Source organism: Zonotrichia leucophrys, chromosome 2 (genome assembly GCF_028769735.1).
Source record: "Zonotrichia leucophrys gambelii isolate GWCS_2022_RI chromosome 2, RI_Zleu_2.0, whole genome shotgun sequence".
Lineage (NCBI taxonomy): Eukaryota > Metazoa > Chordata > Aves > Passeriformes > Passerellidae > Zonotrichia > Zonotrichia leucophrys.
Genome location: NC_088171.1, coordinates 19,659,568 through 19,682,025, shown reverse-complemented (window position 1 = coordinate 19,682,025; position 22,458 = coordinate 19,659,568). Strand labels below are relative to the sequence as shown.

At 39.7% G+C, this 22,458-nt stretch overlaps 1 protein-coding gene across 2 annotated transcripts in view; it reads right to left on the bottom strand.

Moving 5' to 3' along the window:
- LOC135443674 (LIM zinc-binding domain-containing Nebulette) overlaps positions 1-21,867 on the bottom strand; it is a 247,650-nt gene extending 225,783 nt beyond the window's left edge. Inside the window, exons 1-3 of one of the 2 annotated variants that reach the window (XM_064704156.1) lie at positions 21,806-21,867; positions 20,901-21,139; positions 19,843-19,937 (exon numbers count right to left, since the gene is read on the bottom strand). In XM_064704156.1, coding sequence (XP_064560226.1) covers positions 19,843-19,937; positions 20,901-20,969 — 164 coding nt within the window. In that variant the 5' untranslated portion in view covers positions 20,970-21,139; positions 21,806-21,867. Of the gene's footprint in view, positions 1-19,842; positions 19,938-20,900; positions 21,378-21,805 lie in introns of those variants that run through there. The other variant, XM_064704155.1, reaches the window with a different exon arrangement.
- Between the last annotated feature and the right edge of the window lie 591 nt (positions 21,868-22,458).

Here is a 22,458-nt window from a genome sequence, read left to right as displayed (position 1 = left end):
CTCGGTGAAAAAAGGAAAAATAAACCAGCTCTCCATCACATCCTAAATAGAAGAGTATAGCTCTTCTTTGCTGTCTGGCTGCAGGGGTGCCCCAAGTGACTGAGATCCTATGTCTTGGAAGAAAAAGGTCACTGCTCACTGGACAGCCTACCATACAGTGTCATCATGTACTTCTGGATGTCGTAACAGCTTTTACCTCACTCTCCTCTGCATGTAGTCTCAGAGACCAATCCAATTCCATCTAACTTTTTTTAAGAAATGCATTTAGAAATATATTTTCTAAATAGCAGAGATTCTTAATGCTGAGTTACTCTATATTTCTCATTAAGATTTAAAGAGGCATATGACTAAATTCAGACATTTTGCAATATTTTTAATTGTCGGTGAAACCTTTTTTCCTCAGGCTATATGACATATTTTTTTTAAATGTCAGTCTAACATGAAGCTCAAAATTCATAAATCTGAGTTGAATAAGCCCTGCACTGTCAGTTTTAAGAGTGCTTATAACAAATCAAATCTCCATAAATTCATCAATACAAAATAAATTGTTTGAATTCGCCTATTTTTCCTCATAACCATGCCTGAGGAATTCACAGCTGTCCTTGGTTATTAGACCAAGACAATACTGACATAAATTTCATAAATCACTGACCAGTCCAGGTTGGAAGGGACCTCAAAAGACCATCCAGATCAGCCTAAAATGGGACAAATCACCCCAGGTGAGATTACCCAGCCTCCTGTCCAACTGCATTTTGAAAACTTCCAGTGATGAAGACTCTGCTGCATTCCTGAAGAGGATGTTCTTACTGTAATAATTCTTCCTTGTGTCAGGATAAACGTTCTCCCAATGCAACCTGTACCCTTGTCTTCTTCATGTGGTTCCTTGCAAAGAGAGAGCCTCCTGCCTCCTTGTAGCTGTCCTGTGAGTACTGAACACTGCAGTGAGGCCCTCATTGAGTCTTCTCCAGGAAGAAAATACCTAATGCCCTCAATCTGTCCTCAAAGGGAGCTTCTGCTGCCCTTTGATCAACTTTGTGGCCCACTTTTGGACCTTCTCCTGTCCTTGTCTTTATTGAATTATGGGGACCAGCTGTGAACACATTCTTCAAGTGCAACCTGGAGATGCAGAAAACCATCACCAAAACCAGAACAATGAGTATTTTCTTTCTAAAACCATGAGATAAATATTTTGAGATGCAAAATGTTGCATCTTTCTGTAGTTGGCTTTTTTTGGTTTTACATTTATGGTGCAGGTTCAAATAACACAAGAATGTGAAGGCAATGGTGCAGAGATGCAGTGTGCACTGAACTGACAGGCAGAGCTCAAAAATAGGCTTAAAAATGGAATGGAACAACTGAAATCTTTCCTCTCACGCAAACTTGCTCAAATCATATGAAACACCAAAGGACTGGAAACCTGAGTTGGTATGAGCCCCAGAAAATTAAGATACTTGGTTCTGACAGCTGTCCAGGGACAGCCATTGTGAACTGGTTCTCTCACAGAAAATTCACTTCATGAGAGATAAGCCTCTGTATCCGAGCCAACTCATGCAGATTAAGTTAACCTAATTAATGATGAATAAAGCCTGTTTCATCTATCATAAAATGAGTCAGATGAACTGAAATCTTAAAGCATTTATTTCTCCCCCAAATACAAAAACAGGACTATTACAATGATTTTGGCTTACGTACATCGGTGTGGGATATGTCAAAGGTAGGCAAGATGAATGCCACCCACAGTTTTCTAGTCAAGGGATAGGATAATAGCAAAACAACCATAAAAGGTTGCAAGCATTTGAAAGCAGGAAGTGAAACATTTAACTGAGCTGAGGCCTGTGAATGGCACTTTCAAAATAATAATAATTATCTCTGCATTCCTGCATTACATAGAGAAGAAACCTGAAGAAATTATACCTATTTTGCCTTTGTGAATTTTCTCAGCCTCACAGGAACCTGAATAACTTCATTTCACAAGGAAACACGCAAATGCAGTAGGCAGAAAGGCAAAACTATTATTATTTCATTATATAACACCAATATGTTTTGCCCTACACAAAACCTCCTGTTATCTGGCCTCACAGTTTTTTAAATACTTTTTGAGTTTTATATTCTAAAGCACAAGAGACTAAATTCAGGTCTCATCATACAAGACTTTCAGTTTGGTTTATATATAAATTCTTTAAATTAATTTGCATTTTTTCATGAGGTTGGGTCTGTGATTAAATTGGGCTCTAGGATTTTAATAACACTCCATCAGTCCCAGAGGTCTTTGTTTAATTTTTGCTTTCACAGGCATTTTAAACAATTAGCTAGTGTTAGAAACCTCTCAGTTTCTAAATTCTTCTGTAATATATTGCAGAGGAGGTAAACAGAAATCTTGAGCCCTGTTTGCAAAGCAACAAGAGACCTTAAACGTTTCAGGAAACCTTAAAATACAGTAATTTTAAGTACTTGAAGACATGCAACACTCAACAGCCAACACTTCTCTAGATACTTCCTTCAGCTGTCAAGAAAGATGTTTTACAAGTCTCATGGTGCATAATCTCTAACACACTTCTGTCTCCCAGGAATGTGAGTGTAACACCATGCTCATGAGCCTCTCTCACACACACACAGTTATTGATTTATTCCTGGTATCAATGCAAGTCTGAGAAAATATCTGCCATGGTGGAACTGCAGTCCAGTGGAGTTATCTGCTAAATCTCAGGATTTCAGATTCACCTAAAAATGCTGTAAAACAGCATTATCCAAAGCTACCATGAAACCTGGCACAAAGGTGTGAGTGAGGTGAGCTACATAAAACATCAGGCCCTACAAAGACACTTATTGTAAGATGCACAGTGAAAACAGGAGCTATTAGAAACGTACACACAGCTGGAATACACACCCATATTGTGCACTTGCTTTCCTTTCAACATCTTTAATTATAAGGATATTGTAGATATCACAAATCAACAAATCCATTTTCCACAGCATGTTACTAAGCAACTGTAACCAAGACCTTGAGTAAATAAGATTAAAATTCCAAGGTAACAGTACCCAAATACAACCTCACATTGCCCAGCCAAAGAGAGTAGAATGTGTTCATATTAAAGGAAGAATGACTGCTTAGTTTTATGTTTGCTCAAACAGTTTAGATACAGAAAATGTAAATCTATTTTATATCAGTTGTAGGCATTTCTACCATACAATGAACCCTGCAAAGATCTAACAATCATGGTGTATTTTTCAGACAAAATAACAAAATTTTTTTCAAAATAATTTCATTATTCATCATATGCAATTCATTCTGCCATTTAACAGTATCCAAACTATACAAAAATACACTACTTTAAATAATCTGTTAATAGTCATTACTACAACTTCTAAGAGAAGGTATCATACTCACATACACAGTATGAAAGAAGAATACTGTAATACAATGATTAATTTTTTTGTTGCACTTCCAATATGGAAAAAAAATACTTTTTTCCAGTCAGAAATACAGAAGTATAAAGCACCTTTCTAATAACTGGCCACACTTGGCAGGCATGTCTCCATCACTCCAGCACTAAGACCTTCTGTGGGCTTATCAAGGAACATGAGGAAACTTCAGTTCCAACAGAGTGGACCAGAATACTCTCTAAGCAAAAGAGATTGTCATAAGCATGTAAAATTTTCCTGCCACTGTCAGTCCTGCCTTCCCGTACAGTTTCAAAGTTCAAGTTACATGACCTCATAACAAATGTGACTAAATGTTTTAAAACACAACTAAAACTTAAACATAGAATCACAGAATGTTTTGGGTTGGAAGGAACCTTAAAGATCATCTAGTTGCAACCCCCATCCACCACAGACAGGAGGGCCACCCACCAGATCAGGCTGCTGACCCAGTGGGCCCATCCAACCTGGACTTGAACACTTCTAAGGAGGGGGAATCCACATCTTCTCTGGACAACTTGGTCCAGTGCTTCACCACCATAAGTAAAGAATCTCACCCTAACACCTGATCTAAATATCTCTTTTAAAACCACTCCCTTGTTCTATCTCCATGTATCCATTTAAAAGTAATTTTCACTTTTATTTGTTAATCCCCTTGAAGTACTGGACAGCCCCAGTGAGGTCACCCCAGAGCCTTCTCTTCTCCTAGCTGAAAGTCTAAGCCTGACATCATAGGAGAAGTGCTCCACCCCTCTGATCATCTTCATGCTCTGCTCTGGACTAGTTCCAACAGATCCACATCTTTCTTGTGCTGGGGACCCCAGAGCTGGATGCAGCACTCCAGGTGGGGTGGAGAGAGGGACAATCAACTCTCTTGACCTGCTGGTCACTCCAGTTCTGATGCAGCCCAGGATGCAGTTGGACTGGAGGCTCAGAGACTTGAGTGATATGGGAGGCCTGGTTGCCAGCAAAGACTGAGGCAAAGTCATTGGCTACCTCAGCCTTCTCCATATCCATTTTCAGTTCTCCCTTCTCATTTTTCAGGAGGGTTATACTTTATATATTTTATATATAAAGGGTTATATATTATATATTTTCAGGAGTGTCCTTGCCCTTTCTTTTCTGTCTTACAGAATCCCCTCTTGTTATTCTTCACATCCCTTGCTAAGCCCTGTTCCTTCTGTGCCTTGGCTTTCCAGACCCCATCCCCACACAGTCAGACCATACCTCTATACTCTCCACCTGACCTTCTTTCATGAGCTTTGTATTCCCTTCTTACTCCTCAGTGAGAGGAGCAGATCCTTGCTCAGCCGTGCCAGTTTCCAGCCTGTTTTGCCTGATTTCCTGCACACTGAGATGGAGAGCTTGTGCTCTAAGGAAAGCGGCCTTAAAGAGTTGCCAGCTCTGGTCAGTTCCTTTGTCCCTAAGGACAACTTCCCAGGGGATCTCATTCACCAACTCCTTCAACTGGATGTTCACTCTTCCAAAATTCAGGATCATGACTTTGCTCCTTGAGATCCCAGACTCATCAGGGTATGGTCGCTACAGTCCAGGCTGTGTTAGGTCAATCTTGAGACAAACACTGTTATTTTAGTACTGCCTCACAAGCCATCCCTAGAACAAGAGCAGAAATCAGCTGCAATGGAGACACAATCTTCCTGCAGATACTTTGTTCCTTGTTCAGCCCTGTTTTCAGGACCTCAGGAATACCACAAGCCCTTTTGGCTCCAAACATATGTTCTACTTAATTAACATAACTCATTTTACACATAGATGCATCTTCGCAAAGAGTTTTTTCTTTAAACCTAAAAAAAAAGTGCACTGCATATACACACCACCTGCTGGGGAGAAGATGAGAGAACAAACATGTGACAGATATTAATCACGATGCTTAATGCACTCCTGGCAGGCTCTCTGCTACCAGAGCAAGAAGAATCATTTAACAAACTGTGTGGATGGAGCAGAAAGGAAAACTTGCCTGCTTTATTCACTGGTGGCTTTTAAGTTCTTCTGCATCTTTAAACATTTAAAGAACATATAATATGTGTAGAGCCCTTTCTCTTGTAAATTCTCCTGCAATGACAGCTTTGTCCATACCCCAGCCTTGCTGGAATGGCACATTTCTCTACTTCCCCATTCATCTTTCACAAAAGCGCACTTTAATTTACCACTGCTCTGTGCCAGTGGCACCACACAGTAAGTACTTCTCTCTCCATTGCTCTACACATTTCTTGTCCTAGAGAAATGGTTGTGAGTCTTAATATTTTATGTCAGCCAAAATATAAATTATCGACATCATCCACTAATGTGCACATCTTCTTGTAAAGTCAACAAAAGCTGCTCTGCTTACAACACAATTGAAATCAAACCACAAGATACTCCATTGAGCACATCTCTCCTGCTGGGAAAAGAGTGACAAATTGAACATTCAAAAATGTAGAAAAGGCTGTATTTCTTAATTCCTCCCATTGAGGAAAGAGAATGTAGAGTAGTTAGTGGCCTGCTTCAACTAATTTTTTCAATTACTTTTCAGAGACTTTGTCTACACTTCTGTTTTCCAGAAATATTTAAGAGTTACAATGTTTAGGAGATACAAGCAACAGTTCTAAGATGACTAGTTGCACCCACATCCAAAAATCACCTTTAACATTTAAAAAGTCCCCTTCAATACAGTGTCTGAAAAAACTACCATCATATGGTAAAAACTACCATTCACATGGTATTTTTGAATATTTAATTCTTTCAAACTTCCTTCAATAGTCTACACTTATAGCAAGGCTGTTTCAGTTACTTGTCTTCACTTTTACTAGTCAGTCCTCAAAACAATGTTCCAGGACATGAAGAATTCCAGCTCCCCCTCAGAGACATGTATTGTTTCACAACACACGGGCCCATCAGCTTTACATAACTAACATCCCCTGGGTAAAAAAGTATTCAACTACTACAATAACAGGCACTCCACAAACAAACTATATAATGGATGAGCGTACTCTTCAAGTATTTCACTTTTAAAATGACAGCAGAAATTACATTCTGATTCTGCAGGATTTTTTCCTTTCAAGTGTTCAGTGCATTCCTATTTTAAGGTGTGACTTTCTGAGGACAACTACAAATAACCATTCTCCCAAGTTACTTTGGGACAGAAAAAAAATCTGTTACTGTTAAATTGTCTCATTGACCAAAACTGCCCAAAATAAAAATTGCAAGCAATATATACTCTGAAATGACCAATGTAGTTCTTTCCAGAATAAACACATTTCAACTAATAGGCAATAAAGATGGGGGAACAACACAATTTATTGATTTTTGCTTTGCCCTTTGTACCTTTTCAAATCCAGATTTTTTTTTAATTGGTTCATGTGAAGGCAGGGAGGAAAAGTAAAAGAATCATTTTAACGTTGACTTTCACAGTTCCTATGCAATTATGTTGCATAGGAATATGTAAAACCAGTAAAGACATTACTGGTCATGTTATTGTGATAACAACAAAGCACCAAGAACATAAATGTAAAACAACCACAACTGTAACAGTCTACACTAAAACTACTAATAAACTAGACAAAGCAGTATCCTTTGTTGTTGTTCTTGTTGTATATAAGGAATATAGATGTTTCTGGTAACATAATAAAATTTTTAATTAATCTCTATCTTGGGTAATAAAAATAACTGCGTAAATAAAAATGTTCCACTTTTCTTAAAGGTTTCTCTCAAAATAAGTGTCATTCACAGAACAAAATAATGTTTTCCTTAAATTTTATATTACCTTTTTTAAAGTCTCCATTCTAGCAATATATTCATCATACATGTGACTACAGAAGACATTGTGTTCCAAATGTCACTTGGTTTATAAGACTAAGTTTGATTTTGCGCCTTCAGAGCAAGTCTAAAAACTTTGGCAGATAAAACATCAGTTTTACAGCTTGAGACAAAACCTTCTAGAACAATCTTACAGGGAACACAAACCACAGAAGGTAAGGAATTGAAGTCAAAGTAACTCAGATCTACATTGAAAGATTTTGTAAGCATCTTGGGATTGTTTGGATGACTCATTACTACTTTAAGGCAATATTCAACATACTTGTTCTGGACAGCCTTTCTAACACACTGCTTGGTATGCTAAAGTAATGGGGGCAGAACCCAAAATAATAATTCAAGTCTATATAAAAAAGAAACAACACATTTATTAATAAAGCCCAAATAAAATTTTAAAAACACATGCCTAAGAAGAAGAAGATTAAAAATGGAGACTACAGCAGCTGTAAAGTCTGTGTCTTACAATGTTCCACAAGGCCATCACTACTACAAACTTCTTTTTAACTTTCTCCCCCACCTCAGGAAGCAGCAGTTTCTCACCCAGTTGCATGAATACACACACCATTCTTAATATCAGGTCTGACTGAGAAACTACTTGTTTTTTGAGAAGAATTGGAATCAAACTTCTCCCCAAAAGGAACATTTTCTCTTAAAATTACTATTCTTCACAAGCTATAGGGAAGAATCTCAACTATATTACAACTCCATGCTCTTGAAAACAATGTATTTTATCTGCTTCAACATTCATAGGTTCTTATTTGTAAGCTGTCTTCATAACACTATATGTAAAATACAACTATAATAAAATTAATGTATGAAAATACTGAAATATTGTCTGTATTAATTACATAGTACTTGTTTTGGCAAAATACACATAGGCAAAATAAGCTTAACTGACAAAACTAAATACTTTGTCCCTGAAAGCCTTCTACTACTACAAAACCAACAAAGATAACATATAGATTCTTACAGGAGAAAAAAAATTGTTCAAACTGGCAAATTCCTGCAAAACATCTCCTAGTAAGAAATTGTTCCAGTGGAAAAAAAAATTAACAGGCATAAAATTAATATGCTTAGTAATGCTTAGAAATAATTATAACTCTGAAACAATTATCTACTAAACTGTCAGCTTTAAAGATCTGTTCCTGAATATCCAGTTCCAATTTCTTTGGTATAAGCTGTTATAGTTACTATCAACTGTATGTGCTAGTTATCTGTTATCCCAGTTGTGTAGTTATCTGTTCTCCCTACACCTTGGCAGCAGTCTCTCTGAGGACACACATCAAAGAGACCCTTAAACATTTACACAGCACACCCAAATTGTGTGCAAGCAGTGCAGCAAGGGAGGCACACCTGCCCCACACCAGGGGAGTGCTCACAGCACATCAGATGCTGAATTACTGGCACACCTGAGGCTGGCGGTGGAGGTGAGAAACCTGCTGGAGAGATCTGACACCAATCAGCCAGATGGCTTTGCCAATGCACAAAGAAAAATGGCAGAAGAAAACAGAAGTGGCCTGCTTTTGCTCACCAAACTAATTCTGTCAGAGCCTATGTCCCCTCAGAACAAAAGTGACAGGATGGAGGCTACGAAAAATGGGGAGCTGTCATTTTCCTCAGGGTGAAATAAGTAATTAGAGAAAAGTAATCATTTTTACCCTGTTTCCTTCAACTTCTAAAAGCCCATTACAATCTCCTTCTCATCCACACCCAGGCTAACAAGCTTAAATTTTCCTTTTAATATATTATATATGCAGTATTATTCTGCAAAAGAGACATAATATGTCATTGCCTTTTGGGCAATAAGAGACTGCTGCTGCTGACCCAAATGAGGCTTGAAACAGCAGCAGTAGTATGGTCATGAAAGGTAAGCACTTAATCAGTATAAAAAATTGAATGCTGCTCTTTCAAGTCACAGCTCCACAAAGATAGGAGTCATCCTGAAAGTTCTTTAACACAAGAGTAAGTACACAGCTTGACTAGATTGTATTCAAACTTTAGAATGTCTATCCAAACTTCCTGAAACAAATAGTGCAGAAAATAATTGTTTATAAACAGGGCTACATTTTTCAAGTTTTACAAAAATATCCATAGGTACTGAAGTAGCTTGGTAGCCTATAGAATCAAATGTCTTTGTAGATCTCTTACATTTCAAGACAGATTCCAAAAATAAATCTTTGTTAATGTTAAATTGCTCATAATTAATAAATGCAAAACATCAACAGAATCAATCTAAATTATCACTGCTCAGAATATCCATCTTCATCTCAATGGAAAAAAGAAAAGAGTATTTACAATCTACCCTTGCTGAATTAGACTACCAAAAAAACTAAGCACATACTGTTTTCATTTTCACATGACTATCACTGTACTTCATAGCTTCCCCTCAAGATTTTCATCTTTCTAGGAGCACTATTTGGTAGCCTAGCTCAGTGTACAGAAATAGTTTTCAGAGGTATAAAACTGAGAAACTATTTTTTTCCCAATTATCATGATATTTCTCATTAATTCCTACTTCATAACAATCACTTCACTACATGTTCCTCAAAGCTGGATGAAGTAATCAGTGCCTGCAGTGGCAATAAACCTAATCACATTTCATATAACAGTATCTCCTCTTCTGAATATCAATTTATTATTAAAATAATGGTAGAATTAAAGGAACCCAGACTGATCAAATATTCTGCAAGAACTGAGACCTGACTGTGTGATGAAGCATGGCATGGAGTAGACTGACCATTAACTCAATCCAAGCTCATCTACTTGGTCTTCCTATTTATCCTTCCAGCTTCTTCCATTCTTGTTAATATGGATTTCCAGCATTTCTGACACAACTATAACAGGAGCAACAAAGCAGTATAAATAGTGAGGTAGCTGGAAATGTCTGTTTTATCTCTATTTTTATCTTCAGATCAAAATAATCCAAAAGCTCATGACAGGATTCATGATGATAGCAGCCCATTCCTAATCAGACACTCAAAAGTGAAAATATCTCAGAAAGTTTGCTACTGCTAAACTTAAAAGTTCAGCCAACATTTTTATAAATTATTTCTCTTTCCCATCTATCCTTGTTTCCTCTGGATGCACCCTCTTCTTTTCCCCTAGTGCAAGCAGACATCACCATTAAATGAGCTAAGTTCTGGGGAAATTACTAGAGGTGTCACATTTCAGACAATATTATTCTTCTAAATATATATTTTGATACGTTGTTATTTCCAGACTTTCTCCATTGCTCCTAACACTTTCATGCTAATGAGACAGTGTTTGAACAATATGCTAATAACTGTTCTAACAAGCTTCATCTCTTTTTTAATCACCTGACAATTTCCTACCAACTACTTCAAAATATACCACTACTTCAGACCTTCCTCTGTTACAGCATAATTGTAACTCCAAGCCCTCTAAGAAGCTTTGCTTTTCAGCACATGTATTTCCAGGCAGGTTCTTTAAAACGTGTATTGGCACCTCCCTTACAGCAGCAACACACCAAGCATGCTGCCAGTTCTAACAGTGCTGATCATCTCCTGATCAAACACTTATTGAGCACTTCTGCTGCTAGAAATCCTCACACTGGTCCTTTTTCTTCTTGCATGACTGAGCAAATCCAGTCAGAAATGTCTCTTCCCTTCTGCATCTGCAGATACACACAACCAATACTATGCAACATAACACTCTACTGTGTTGAATGTGTGCCACTCTACACTGTTCAGCAGAAATAGTCCATGCTTTTTTATTCAGTCAATTTATTTCCTCTTGCCACTTTTCCCCTCTACAGACTTAGCCATTTGCATTTTAATTAAGTCTGAAATCAGCATCTTTTTTTTGCTTTAAATTTTTTTCTGAAGTATTTCTATATACAGTTTTCACATGTCAAAAGGAATTGCATTACAAGTATTTAATTCTTCCAGAGTAAAACTGGAACAGAACAAAACAAAAACAGCTATGATCACTTAGTTTGCCAGGTTTAAAAAAAAACACCTGAGGTATAACTAAATTAAAATGCAGCACAACTTTATTTTTAAATCTGTGAAATTGGCATTACACCAACACACCTGCATGAAAAAACCTACTATTTAAAGAGGAAGAACATGATGGACTACCTCCACACATTTTCTCTCCTAAGAGGGAAAAAAACATAGTGTGAATTTTTGAAACTGTGAAGCATGAAAGGAAATTTGTCCAATATCCATACAGTTCTACATTTTTAGAAATCCTCTTTAAAGAGTAACTATGCACTTCCCAGAAAAGCCTTTGCAATATATGCTTAAATGACAACTGGTCAAATTACAATTAGTTTTTAATTTTTAAGCTGCTGTGGTCGCCTCTCAATTGTGACACTGATGGCACATTTTTGTGCCCTCCTCATACTAAGATGTGATGGGATCAGTTACCACCACACAATTGCTGCACAACCAAGAACAGAAGTTTTTGGAGAAGGAAAACAGGAGACATGGGGAGGAGAAAATACAAGAGACTCAAAATTCTGCACTACTTATCAGCCAGACTTTTGCCCCTAATACAAATGAAAATTAGAGAAGCAACATGGAGAGAAAGCAAGGGAAAACAGCTTGGCCAACTCTGATGTAACATCTACTCCAACATCAGAAGACAGAGGGAGGCAGGGAGAGAAGAAATTGATTGATCTGCAAATTAAGCAGAATTAATTGCAGGGTTTTTGTTCTCCAAAAAGCTGCAATATGAGATGGCATAACTGAAGGCAGCATGAACTGGCTGGTGTCATTTATAATGAGAGGCCAGTTATTCAATAAATACTTCACCCACCTCCTTTTAGGGCAAACTTTTCCCATGTGAGTCCTGCCTACTGTCTGCTTTTCAAGGGACTTCACACAGCCAAACATTGCCCTCACTGTAACTTCTACAATCCCTAAATTTAGCAAGTTTCTATAAGCACACCACAATATTCAAAATTATTAAAATAAAAGTACTTGACTGCTCACCCAAGATAGTTTATTGTCTGGATAATTACAGTAAGCTTTCACTGACACTGTATGTAAACAGCAACACATGCTGCTTGACACTGAGCTGACTGACATGATGCTGTCTTTCTCAATTGGCAATCACCACCTCTAAAAAATTCAAAATTGTATGAAAGACTGCAACATACTTATTTTTCTTCAAGCTTTATAAAATAGAGAGAGCATTTCAGGACAGCAGGTTTATTTGCTACCAACAGCAACATTAGCAGAGCGGCACAGAACTTCAAATTCAGCCAAGTGAAAACACTTAAGTTCTTTGGCAAATATGATGGGAATGTCTATGGTTTAGAACACTGAAAACTCCAAACAGTTAAACCACAAAGTTGTTATCAAACCACACCATCAAGACTTCACAGGCTTGTTACAACTGGTTCCAAAACTCAAGCCATGCAATGAAAAGAAGCAAATTATGTAGAATCACAAAATTTAACCTATGGTTCTTGTTCTGTTGCCTTAGTATTTTAATAAATATAATGGAATTAACTTCATCAACCTTTAGGACTGAGTACAGAAAGCAACAGCAAGAAAACTGAAGATTATCTTAAGCACCCACAGAGTTGCTAAAAGACTAGCAAGCAAAGAAAACCCTCTCACCAAAACTGTCTCAATAATCACAATCCCCTGAGAATAAATTTAGTATATTTTATGACTAAAAGTGCTGAGGATATGCATATGTTCTTCCTTGGAGAAATTATCTGCTATCTACAATGACCAATAATTATAGATATTAAAAACGCACATGTACTTGAGTCAAGACATCAAAGGCAACAGGTCAGGATTCCACGCAGCAAAGTTCTCTATGCTTAGTGCAGTCTTCAGTAAAATAAATTTCAATAAAATTAAATGTATTATATTCATCTGTGTATTTTCTATTTACTTGTCCTATCAATACTGTAAGTAATACTAAATTGTGATTGTGCTTTGAAGCAACAACAGGGGCCACAACAATATTTTACCTACAGGTAAAATATTAAAACATGAATTCCAAACACAGATCCTATACTCACATTACGAACTAGACATGACAGAACCGGCTCAATGAAATCTGAGAATTCACCTGCTTTGAGAGAAAAGGTAACAATTCATCTCCCTTGGGGTTGTTTTTCTACTCCACTAGGACCAGCAGGGAAGCAGGTTTGGCTGCACTAAGCTCTAGGTCACCATGGTGCTCTCCACAGTTTTCCATGATGAAACCCAAGGGACCTGCTGGAGCTGACAGTCCTCTCCCTGCACGCCCACCATGCAATTAATAGATGCAGATCTTGACCAAACGTGACATCAGGACATGGCCAATTAAACATGTTGAAACAGAACCCAAGAAATGGGTTTGTATCCCACTAATCAGATGCAGTCATAGCAATAAAAAACAGCCCAACCCTTCCCAAGATCTGAGTGTCAGCGATGATTATTCTTTAGTAATTACTTTGCAACTAACCACCATCTGCCTTATGCACATTATTCAGCAACTCTGACAAAGTGTTCTTATGTTCCTTCTTGGAACAGTTTAAATATATGCATCAAACACCTTTAAGAGACTTAAATATATTTTGCCTAAGAAGCTCCTTCAACTGCTCTAGCAAATAGACTCAGCTTTACTTTACATTATTGGATACCACCAATAGTAATTTGGACTGAATGCTGAATTACAAAGAACTGAGCAGCAGGAATGTATGTTTCTTCTAACTATAGTTGTCCCTTATATTTAAGCAGAATCTACATAAATATCCATGATTATGCTATCTCACAACTTTACTTTTTCTCCCACAGAACTCAATGCTTGATCTAGCAGCCCATGAATAGGTAGAGAAGATAAAGTAATTCTCTTATTGATCACTGCTCTGTACAGAAGGGAAGGCTGCATCAGACCACAGTGGTACATACTGCTCCCAGTACCCTTGCAGGCCTTCAGGTAGCAATCTGGGTGATGAAATAAAGATTATACTTATTAAATTTGTGATCTGCTTCCAGGCTTTCTGGTGGGAGGGTTGACAGGTTGATAGGAGGGGGCTGTAAGCACATTAGAGAACAAAATTAGAATATAAAATGAACTTGACAAATTGGAGAAGCAGCCTAGGGAAAAAAGAGGAGATTTAGCTCAATGAGAACCAAGTGGAAGATGCTGTGTTTAGCCAAGAACAATTAGCTGCTCAGATAATGGATAATAACCACTGCTGAGGTTGCAATTCTGCATAAAAACATAGCCCACAAGAATCCAAATATAATTTAACAATAGTTCAGGTTTTACAACAGAAAAAATTAAAAGGCAAACACTGTACTGGGATTTAGGAGAAAAATTATGTACAAGTACCCTTATTGTTGTACCAGCTCTGGTAATGTCCCATTGGGCACTGAAATGAGATATATACGCTTTGGAAATAATTGAAGGTAAAGAAACAAGAATTAATATAAAATACAATCCATCAGGATGAGGATAAAGTTAGAGCTGTTTTGTTTAAAGAAAAGATTTCTGAGGAGGGACAAATGTTTTTAAATACTGGATCATACTCATACAATGCTGAACAAGAAGTAATGGACTTTAAAAATATAAGTGTAATTGGTTCTGAGCTGAGACCCTTACCAGCTGTCTTTCTAGCAATTCTGTTTTTCCATTACCCATTTAATAATTCATTTTAACGGGAAAGTCTTCAATTCACAAAGCTAACAAAGTTATGAAGTGCAATCCTTGCTTTCTAGGAAGGTTTGCAAGAGAGTTTATGGGTAGTTCCTTTTCCAGATAAGATGAAGAATTTAAAAAGCCTGTTTATTCTGTGCATTCTCTTTACTGCAATTCTTAGAAGTTGCCCCATCAGATTTCAGGCTTATTCTCTCTGCTTCTTACATAAATTTCTTTCTTCCTGACATATTTAAATTGAGAAATAACCACCTGCTGAAATCAGTACTGAAAACTAAGATAATGCTACTTATTTTTAGTAAGAATAATATCATCACACTCCTGGTCATCATCTTGAAATTTTCTCACTGGTAGAGGAAAAAGAAATAAAAAACATTCATGTTTCACAGCTAAAATCAAAGTTCTATACATAAGTTTGCCTTTCAAGACAATGGATTCCACTTAATGACCACATTCATCCACTGAGTAAAAGCAACTGCCTCTATTTTCCAGACTATGTGACTCTCCAGAAAGTTGTGCCATGTTCTTACCATTTCCAAGCTGATATAAAATCACTTTTACATTTTTTTTACCCCTCCCCAAGAGTATCCTAAAATGTAGGGTTTGACTGCACTTGCACATTGAAGCTGTAGTACTTCTAACAACATCACATTATTTCAAATGTACTTGACTATTTCTTACTGGCACCAGTGACAAAGAAATTAAAAATCTAGGAGGAAAAAATAAAAGTGATCATGAGTTTTTCTTCATGTCAACAATCCACACTAAGACTGATGACAGTTGATTTAAATTTTAAGTTATGTAACCATTCCATATGGTGGCTGTCATATGTAAAAACTTGAATGAAACTATCCTATGTGTAGGCAATTAGCAAAATTTTAGATACTAAGTATTTCAGAAGAATTTATTGCAATAGTGAGGTTGTTTTGGCAAGAGGGTATATCAGATTTATGGAACTTGAAGCTACTATGTTTGCAGAAATTAAAAATTACATCTCTGTTGGATGTGTTCACACACACAGGAAAGTCTGTCTGCATCAGCAGGTAAAGCTAATGCAGAGAGAATATTCCAAAAATATGCATTTTAGCTTCTACATTTTGCATAAAAAGCAGTCTTGTGTTTTGGTCTAGTGAATCTGTCAAAAGGAGAATTTATATGAACATCCGTAAGAATAAGTTACCATAAAATCATCCTACATGATTCAATCATTTAACAAGCTTGAGAACACAAATGGTAAGTTGCCAAAATGCCATTCCTTTCCTTGCATCATCTTGGTTATCTGCCGCTGGAAAGGGTCAGCTCTGAGTTTTCAAAAGACAGAAATATCAACTTTTCTTCTTGACATTTCCATGTATATTAAACAAGTATTTAATAAAATCTATCTGCAGATATTAAGGTGGAATAGGGATTGAGATCTGCATCAAAGAATGGCTCATTCACCTGCTTCAGTCAATGCACAGCACCTGGATGAACTACAAAATTGTCTGAGCCCTTTGTTTCATCAACATTATTTCACAAATCAGGCAGCAATCCACAATCATGGCATATCTAAATCAGACTGCAAATAAAAGGCAAGAGTAAAGTCGTTAAGGCAAACCCCACAGTGTCCATGTGCATCTACAAGCCTCAAGATGTTGTACATGAGGCCTTTCAGATGAAATGTTAACGCAAGTGAAGTGAGAAACACAATACTGTAAGTTATTATACAGCACTGTACCACTCAGAGGTCCCAGCTGAGACAAAAGCACCATAACATAAGCACTACACAAACAAGCAGAAGTAACTATCTTGACTCAAACAGCTCACAAATCCATAGAGAAGGAAAAGTGAACAAAGTTGTTCAAGCTTTTCTCTACAAGTAAGAGAGCTGAAAGGTTTAAAGGACACAGATAGTGAAAATTCCATGATCCAAAGATGACTCTTTTCAAAGCCATACTGCACACATACACACAGTTTTCCCTTTAACCTTGCTGTAAAATCTTAGATAGATCTACAGCTTACAGAAGCTATGTCAGTAGCCCAGTCATTACTTTTGGTATCTCTTTATCACAAGGAAGGTATACAATCATTTAGATGGAAATGAGGCAAAATGTCCAACAAAAAACTTGCCTTGAAAAAAAGCAGAATCCTGTATTCACAAAATTTATGCCCTTTTCTAATGGTCACCAAATTAAAGTACTTTGCAATATATTCCTTCGTGGTTTGCTAGTTCTTGTTATTATGTCTGACCTGACTCTCTCTACCAAAAATATAGTTTGAACAACCACAGATGAGCACTCTGTTATATTAACACAAAACCAATTATGTTTTACAATTGAATATTTTCTGATCTTTACCAGTAAAGTAACAAAATTCATTCATTTCAGTTACTGCATACACAAAAGAATGGACAATTTTAAGACCGAAGGTCAAAACATATTCAATAAACTTATCTGACCTGTGAATTATCAAAGCACATATAGATATTATAGAAGACACATGCTTTCCAACTTGTCCTTATGAAAAACTAACTATGGTTTCCAAACCTGTTGAACAACTTCATGGCATTCCTCTCCCATTCAGATTAGTGCATACTTGTTCACTTTTATCTACAAATAGCACTCTTATCAATGGATGGCCTCAATAAACAGTTCAGTAGTAATTACTGTTTGTCAAGTGTCAGTAGGTGTTTGTATGAGTAAATTTACATTATTTTCTTTGCAGATTTTATGATCAAGCAGCATTTAACATAAAAATGGGTTTGCTTCTTACTAATAAAAACAGAATAAGACACATCATAATTTGTAATACTGTAATGGTGTCTGCCTTGTAAATTAGTTACCTAGAGATGCAAAGATTCTCTCAAAATTTAAACCAACTGTATTTTCAAAATACAGTTTTTCAAAAACATCCTAGCTGTCCTCTGAAGAACATTAAGGTTTGTTGAAACCACAAAGCAGACCTTAGTCTTCCCTTCATGGTTTCACAGAATACTTGAAACTATTTACATTATATGATTAAAGTTTCTCATTAAAAAATGGTAGGGGGGGGCATAAAACCCCACCAAACATTAGTTTACTAAAAGTTAAGACCAAAATGCACATTGTTGACATTATACGTTAGATTTTCTCTCTTTCAATGGAAAAAAAAAATCTCCCATTCTTTAAATAGTTTTATATTGCTGCTTGCTATTTCATACATCAGGTTTGAGAGACATTTCAAAAGTAGAGATTATTTTTTCAAGGCTCACTCTCGCAAAGCTCATTAAAGCAACTGCCAGGAAGAATAGCACCTGAATGGTACATAACAGATCCATCCGTCATCCTTACTCCCCCTCATCCATCAACAGAGGGACACACACAAGCCATAACTGCATATATGAAAAACTCTCCTGCAACAGAAGTTAAATGTGCACAGCTTGGAAACCCCCATGTATCAGCATGGAGGAGATTTTATAAACAAACAGTCTTATTAAGTACAAGTAAGTATCTGATTAGATGAGAAAGAACCAGCAACCAAAGTATCATCACTGAAATTCAACCACCAAAATGTAGGTAAAAGGCACCCACCTATCAGTTATAATTACTGTAAAGGATGTGAGCCTGTACTTGAGCTCAGACAGTACCACGTGCAGGGTTCCATGCAGGGCCAACACTCGGGGTTAGTCCCAGCTTGCAGCATCCCACCTCTGCAGCAGGACTCCCTTCCTGCACAGCTCTCCCTGCACTGGCAGCGCACCCCACTGTGTTAGCAGAGCTCTAATGCCACCCCTTACACTGTGTGCAGCACTGGAGGAAAGCTAGGAAGTTACATATGTAACTCCATATGCTCCCAAAGCAATCCAAGTACAACTGTGCACACTGAAACAGGTGTTTCAAGTTTTGGCAGCGCAGCAGATTTATAGCATAATTTGTATTTTAGACCCTGACTGGATTCAATTTTAGCCTGAAAGAAATGACTGTATGCTGTTAAACTTTTCTGTTATGGCCAGCCATAGGCTGTCTACCTCAACATCAAACAAATATTTTAAGTTAACTGTAGGAGAATATTTCTAAAGAAAAATAAAACATGTCCATAGCTTCAAAACTCTGTCTCTTAAAACATGTTTTAAGTACATAAAGGCGAAAACAACAACAACATACAAGTTATATATAGGATCACATTTGAGTCCAAAATCTTAAGACCTATCCTTCTAAAACAGCATATTATTTATAAACCATTAGGTTTCTAAAGATTAAAACACACTGAAACGCAGTTAGCAAATTTTAGAAGCATGGTTCAAATAACAATAAGCAACTCTTTTTTCCTCAGTGTATCAAATGCTCTTCTGCAGTATTTGCAAACCAAATATCAAAGCACACTTCAAAATCCACACAACAATAAAATCTAAAAGTTGAATGCAACGCAAGTATACTATAGTATAATCAAACCAAAATTAATCCATTTTCTTAATCAAAATTTAAGAGAATAGCAAAATAGCATGAAGCAGCAGAAGCATGAATTTTGTAAATTCCTAGCTTAGAAATATGAGATATGTGGAAAAACTAACAGTTTTAAAAACAGGCTGTCATGATTTCTAACAGGGTATTGTCTCTGGTAAACTACACAACCGAGAAGCACTTTGTTTTCTTATTACAAAATGCTGATCAGGTCCATAACCCTGAATAGAGAGCTGCATAATGGACAACTGTAATCCAGCACTGCCAACAATGAATGTAGCAGGAGTCAGTACTAGATCCAACACTTTCTGGGAGAAAAAAACCCTGTATCCTCAGATCTGATATGAAAACACTGCCTAAACACATCATAATCAAATAGTTCATCTTCTATCACACCAATGCATGTAGAATACCCTATCTGAAAAGATACTGAACTGCTCTAGACTACACTGCTCTCTCTAGATTAAGTTTTTACAGCACGACAATACCTATTTGACAATATCCACAGCCAGGTTTTCTTTTCATGTGCATTTCTGCAAGACTTGACATTTACAATACTTACGCATTGCAATAAGGTTTCTTTTCATATCCTTTGTAGTTATTCATGTTCAGGGCCATTTTGCAAACTTCACAGTGGAAACATCCTTTATGCCAGTACTGTAAATAAATGTAAAGTAGAATTACTTATGGTACTGATATTTTGAAAGCAGCGGTAGGGTATTGTAAATATATAAACACAATTACTTGTCAATATTTTGGCCATGCACTTTAGGTCTCTTAACTAAATCAAAATAATTACTTTCACATGAAACTAAAGGTACTTCTGAAACACTCTCAGAAATGTAAATTCTATACTAAGGTGAATGCCAAGACCCCCACATGCTGACCTTGCCAGGATAATTTTTAAGATAACTGAAGCAGGACTTTGACATTTTCCCTGTTTAAAAACAAACAAACAAACAAACAAACCTACGCCGCTTGCTAAGAATGCAATACTACGCGAATGCAATCACTAACTAATGTGACGGCTGGCTTTTAGGTACGCCGCACAGACACTAAATTTAGCACAAAATACGGCATTTTCCTCCTGTGGCTTCCACTGCCTCGCCGTGCCTTTCCGGGCACGGTAATTTGGCGCATCGCTCACAGCCTCACTGTTGTTATTCACGGACCGGCCGCGCTGGGCTGGAGCCGGTGCCACCGGGGCCGCCCCCGCGGGACGGGGCTGTCGCTGCCGCCGCCCGCACCGAGCCACGGCGCCAGGGGCACCCGAACCGCCCCGGCTCGGGGAGGCACCGGCAACTACAGCCGGGAAAGGGCCGCCTACAACTTCACCTCTCGGGGAGCCGGGCACCGTCATTGCCGGGCGGGCACCGCAGGGCGCTGCGGGCCCCGCTGGCCCCGCGGCGGCGGTGACACGGCGGCGGTGACACGGCGGCTGCCCCCGCCGGCGGTGACAGCGCGGGGGCCGGCGCAGCGGCGGCCCTGGAAACGCTGCATTTGCCACCTGCCGGCTCGCCCCGGTGCCCCGCCGGCCCTGCCCTGCCCTGCCCGAGCCGCGGGGAGCGGGACGGGCACACCCGGGAGGCGCCGTCCCCGCCCTCCCCCGCGCCCCAGCACCTTGTCCAGGCAGTTGACTTTCTCGGTGGGATAGACCACTTTGCCACAGCGGGCGCACTGGGGGTTCATTTTGCGGCTCCTCTGGGGCGGCGGCTCCGGCGGGCGGCGGCGGCCGAGGTTGCGGCGCGGCGGGCTGCGCTGGACGGGGCTGCGGGAGGCCGATCTATCATCCCCTGCCCTGGCGGGGACGCCGGGGGTCCTCAGCGGCTGCGGGCGGGCGAGGAGGTCATCGGCGGCGGCTGTGGAGGAAGCGGCGCTCCAGCTGACTGCGGCTCGGCAGCATGTGCGAGTGGGCGGGCGGGGAGCCGGCGCTGCTGCCGCCCCCGCCGCTCGCCGCCCGCCCCCGCCGCCTCCCCCGTGTGCCTGCGCGCTCGGCTCGCCGCGCCGCGGGCTCCGTGACTCACGGCGAGACCGCGCTGCAGCCGCAAGCCAAGCCAAGCCCACCGGCGCGGCCCGCAGCGAGGGGAGGGCAGAACGGGAGGGCGAGCCCCGCGCCGCAGCCGCCCCGAGAGGAGAGAGACGGCTGTAATGGGGGGGGACCCGCTGCGCCTCTGGGCGCACCTGCCCGGGACTCGCCGGGGCGGGGCCGGCCCCTGCGAGAGGGAGGGAGAGGGAGATGGACATGAGCATGGAGATGGAGATGGAGAGAGAGATGGAGAGATGGAGAGATGGAGAGCGAGAGCGCGGGGCAGCGACGGCGCTGCCGGGGCCGCGGGGAGCTCCCCGAAGTGAGGCCCCAGGCCTGGCCGTGCGCCCGTGGGCACCTGCCGGCCGCGGCCTCCCTCCCTCAGCCCCGCAGCCTCCGCGGGTGCGGAACGCCCGAGCGCTGCCCCAGCCCTGCGGCCCGATGGGCTCTCGGGAGCCGCGCTGCAGCCTGGCCCGGGCTGGGTCTCGCCGGGTCTCACCAGCGGTCCCGAGGGGCAACCGAATGGCAGCGGAATGGCAAATGACGCTCCTCGGAGCAGGCTTTGGGCAGTCATTGCTGACTGCTCTGCAGCGCTGTGGAGCGGTACAGATAGAACTCATGCGGTTTTTCTTCGCTGAGGACTTTTTCAACTACCTGGAATATAAACCACGCTGTGGAAAGCACTTAAACGAATGCAGCGCAGCCTTTTCTGAGGGTTTTTTTCAGTAGTGCAACACTCTGTGTGGCTCACAGCAAGGACAAATTCTGCACATACTTGGGTGTTATTAAGTAATCAGAATGCAGTCAGCTAAACTGGAATAGTTGGCTATAATTCTGCCTTAGCAACCCAACTTTTATTCACTGGCTGTTTAAAGGCACAGGGAGAAACAGTAATTTCGTTGAAATTAATAATATATGTGATTAAATGAGAAACACCTAATCAGGCCTTAAATATTACATGATGGAAGTTGTAAAGCTGCCTCTGCCTCATCTAGCCTGAAACATCTGGCACCCGATGAAACTCAATGTTGAGATGCTGGCTGTGCTGCAAGCAACAGGAAAGCAGATTTGCAGGTAGCCCTGTAAATGTTTGTTGCCTCCTGTGGCTATCTCCTGCAGTAGCAAATAGACGATGTGCTGACCAGCCCCGTT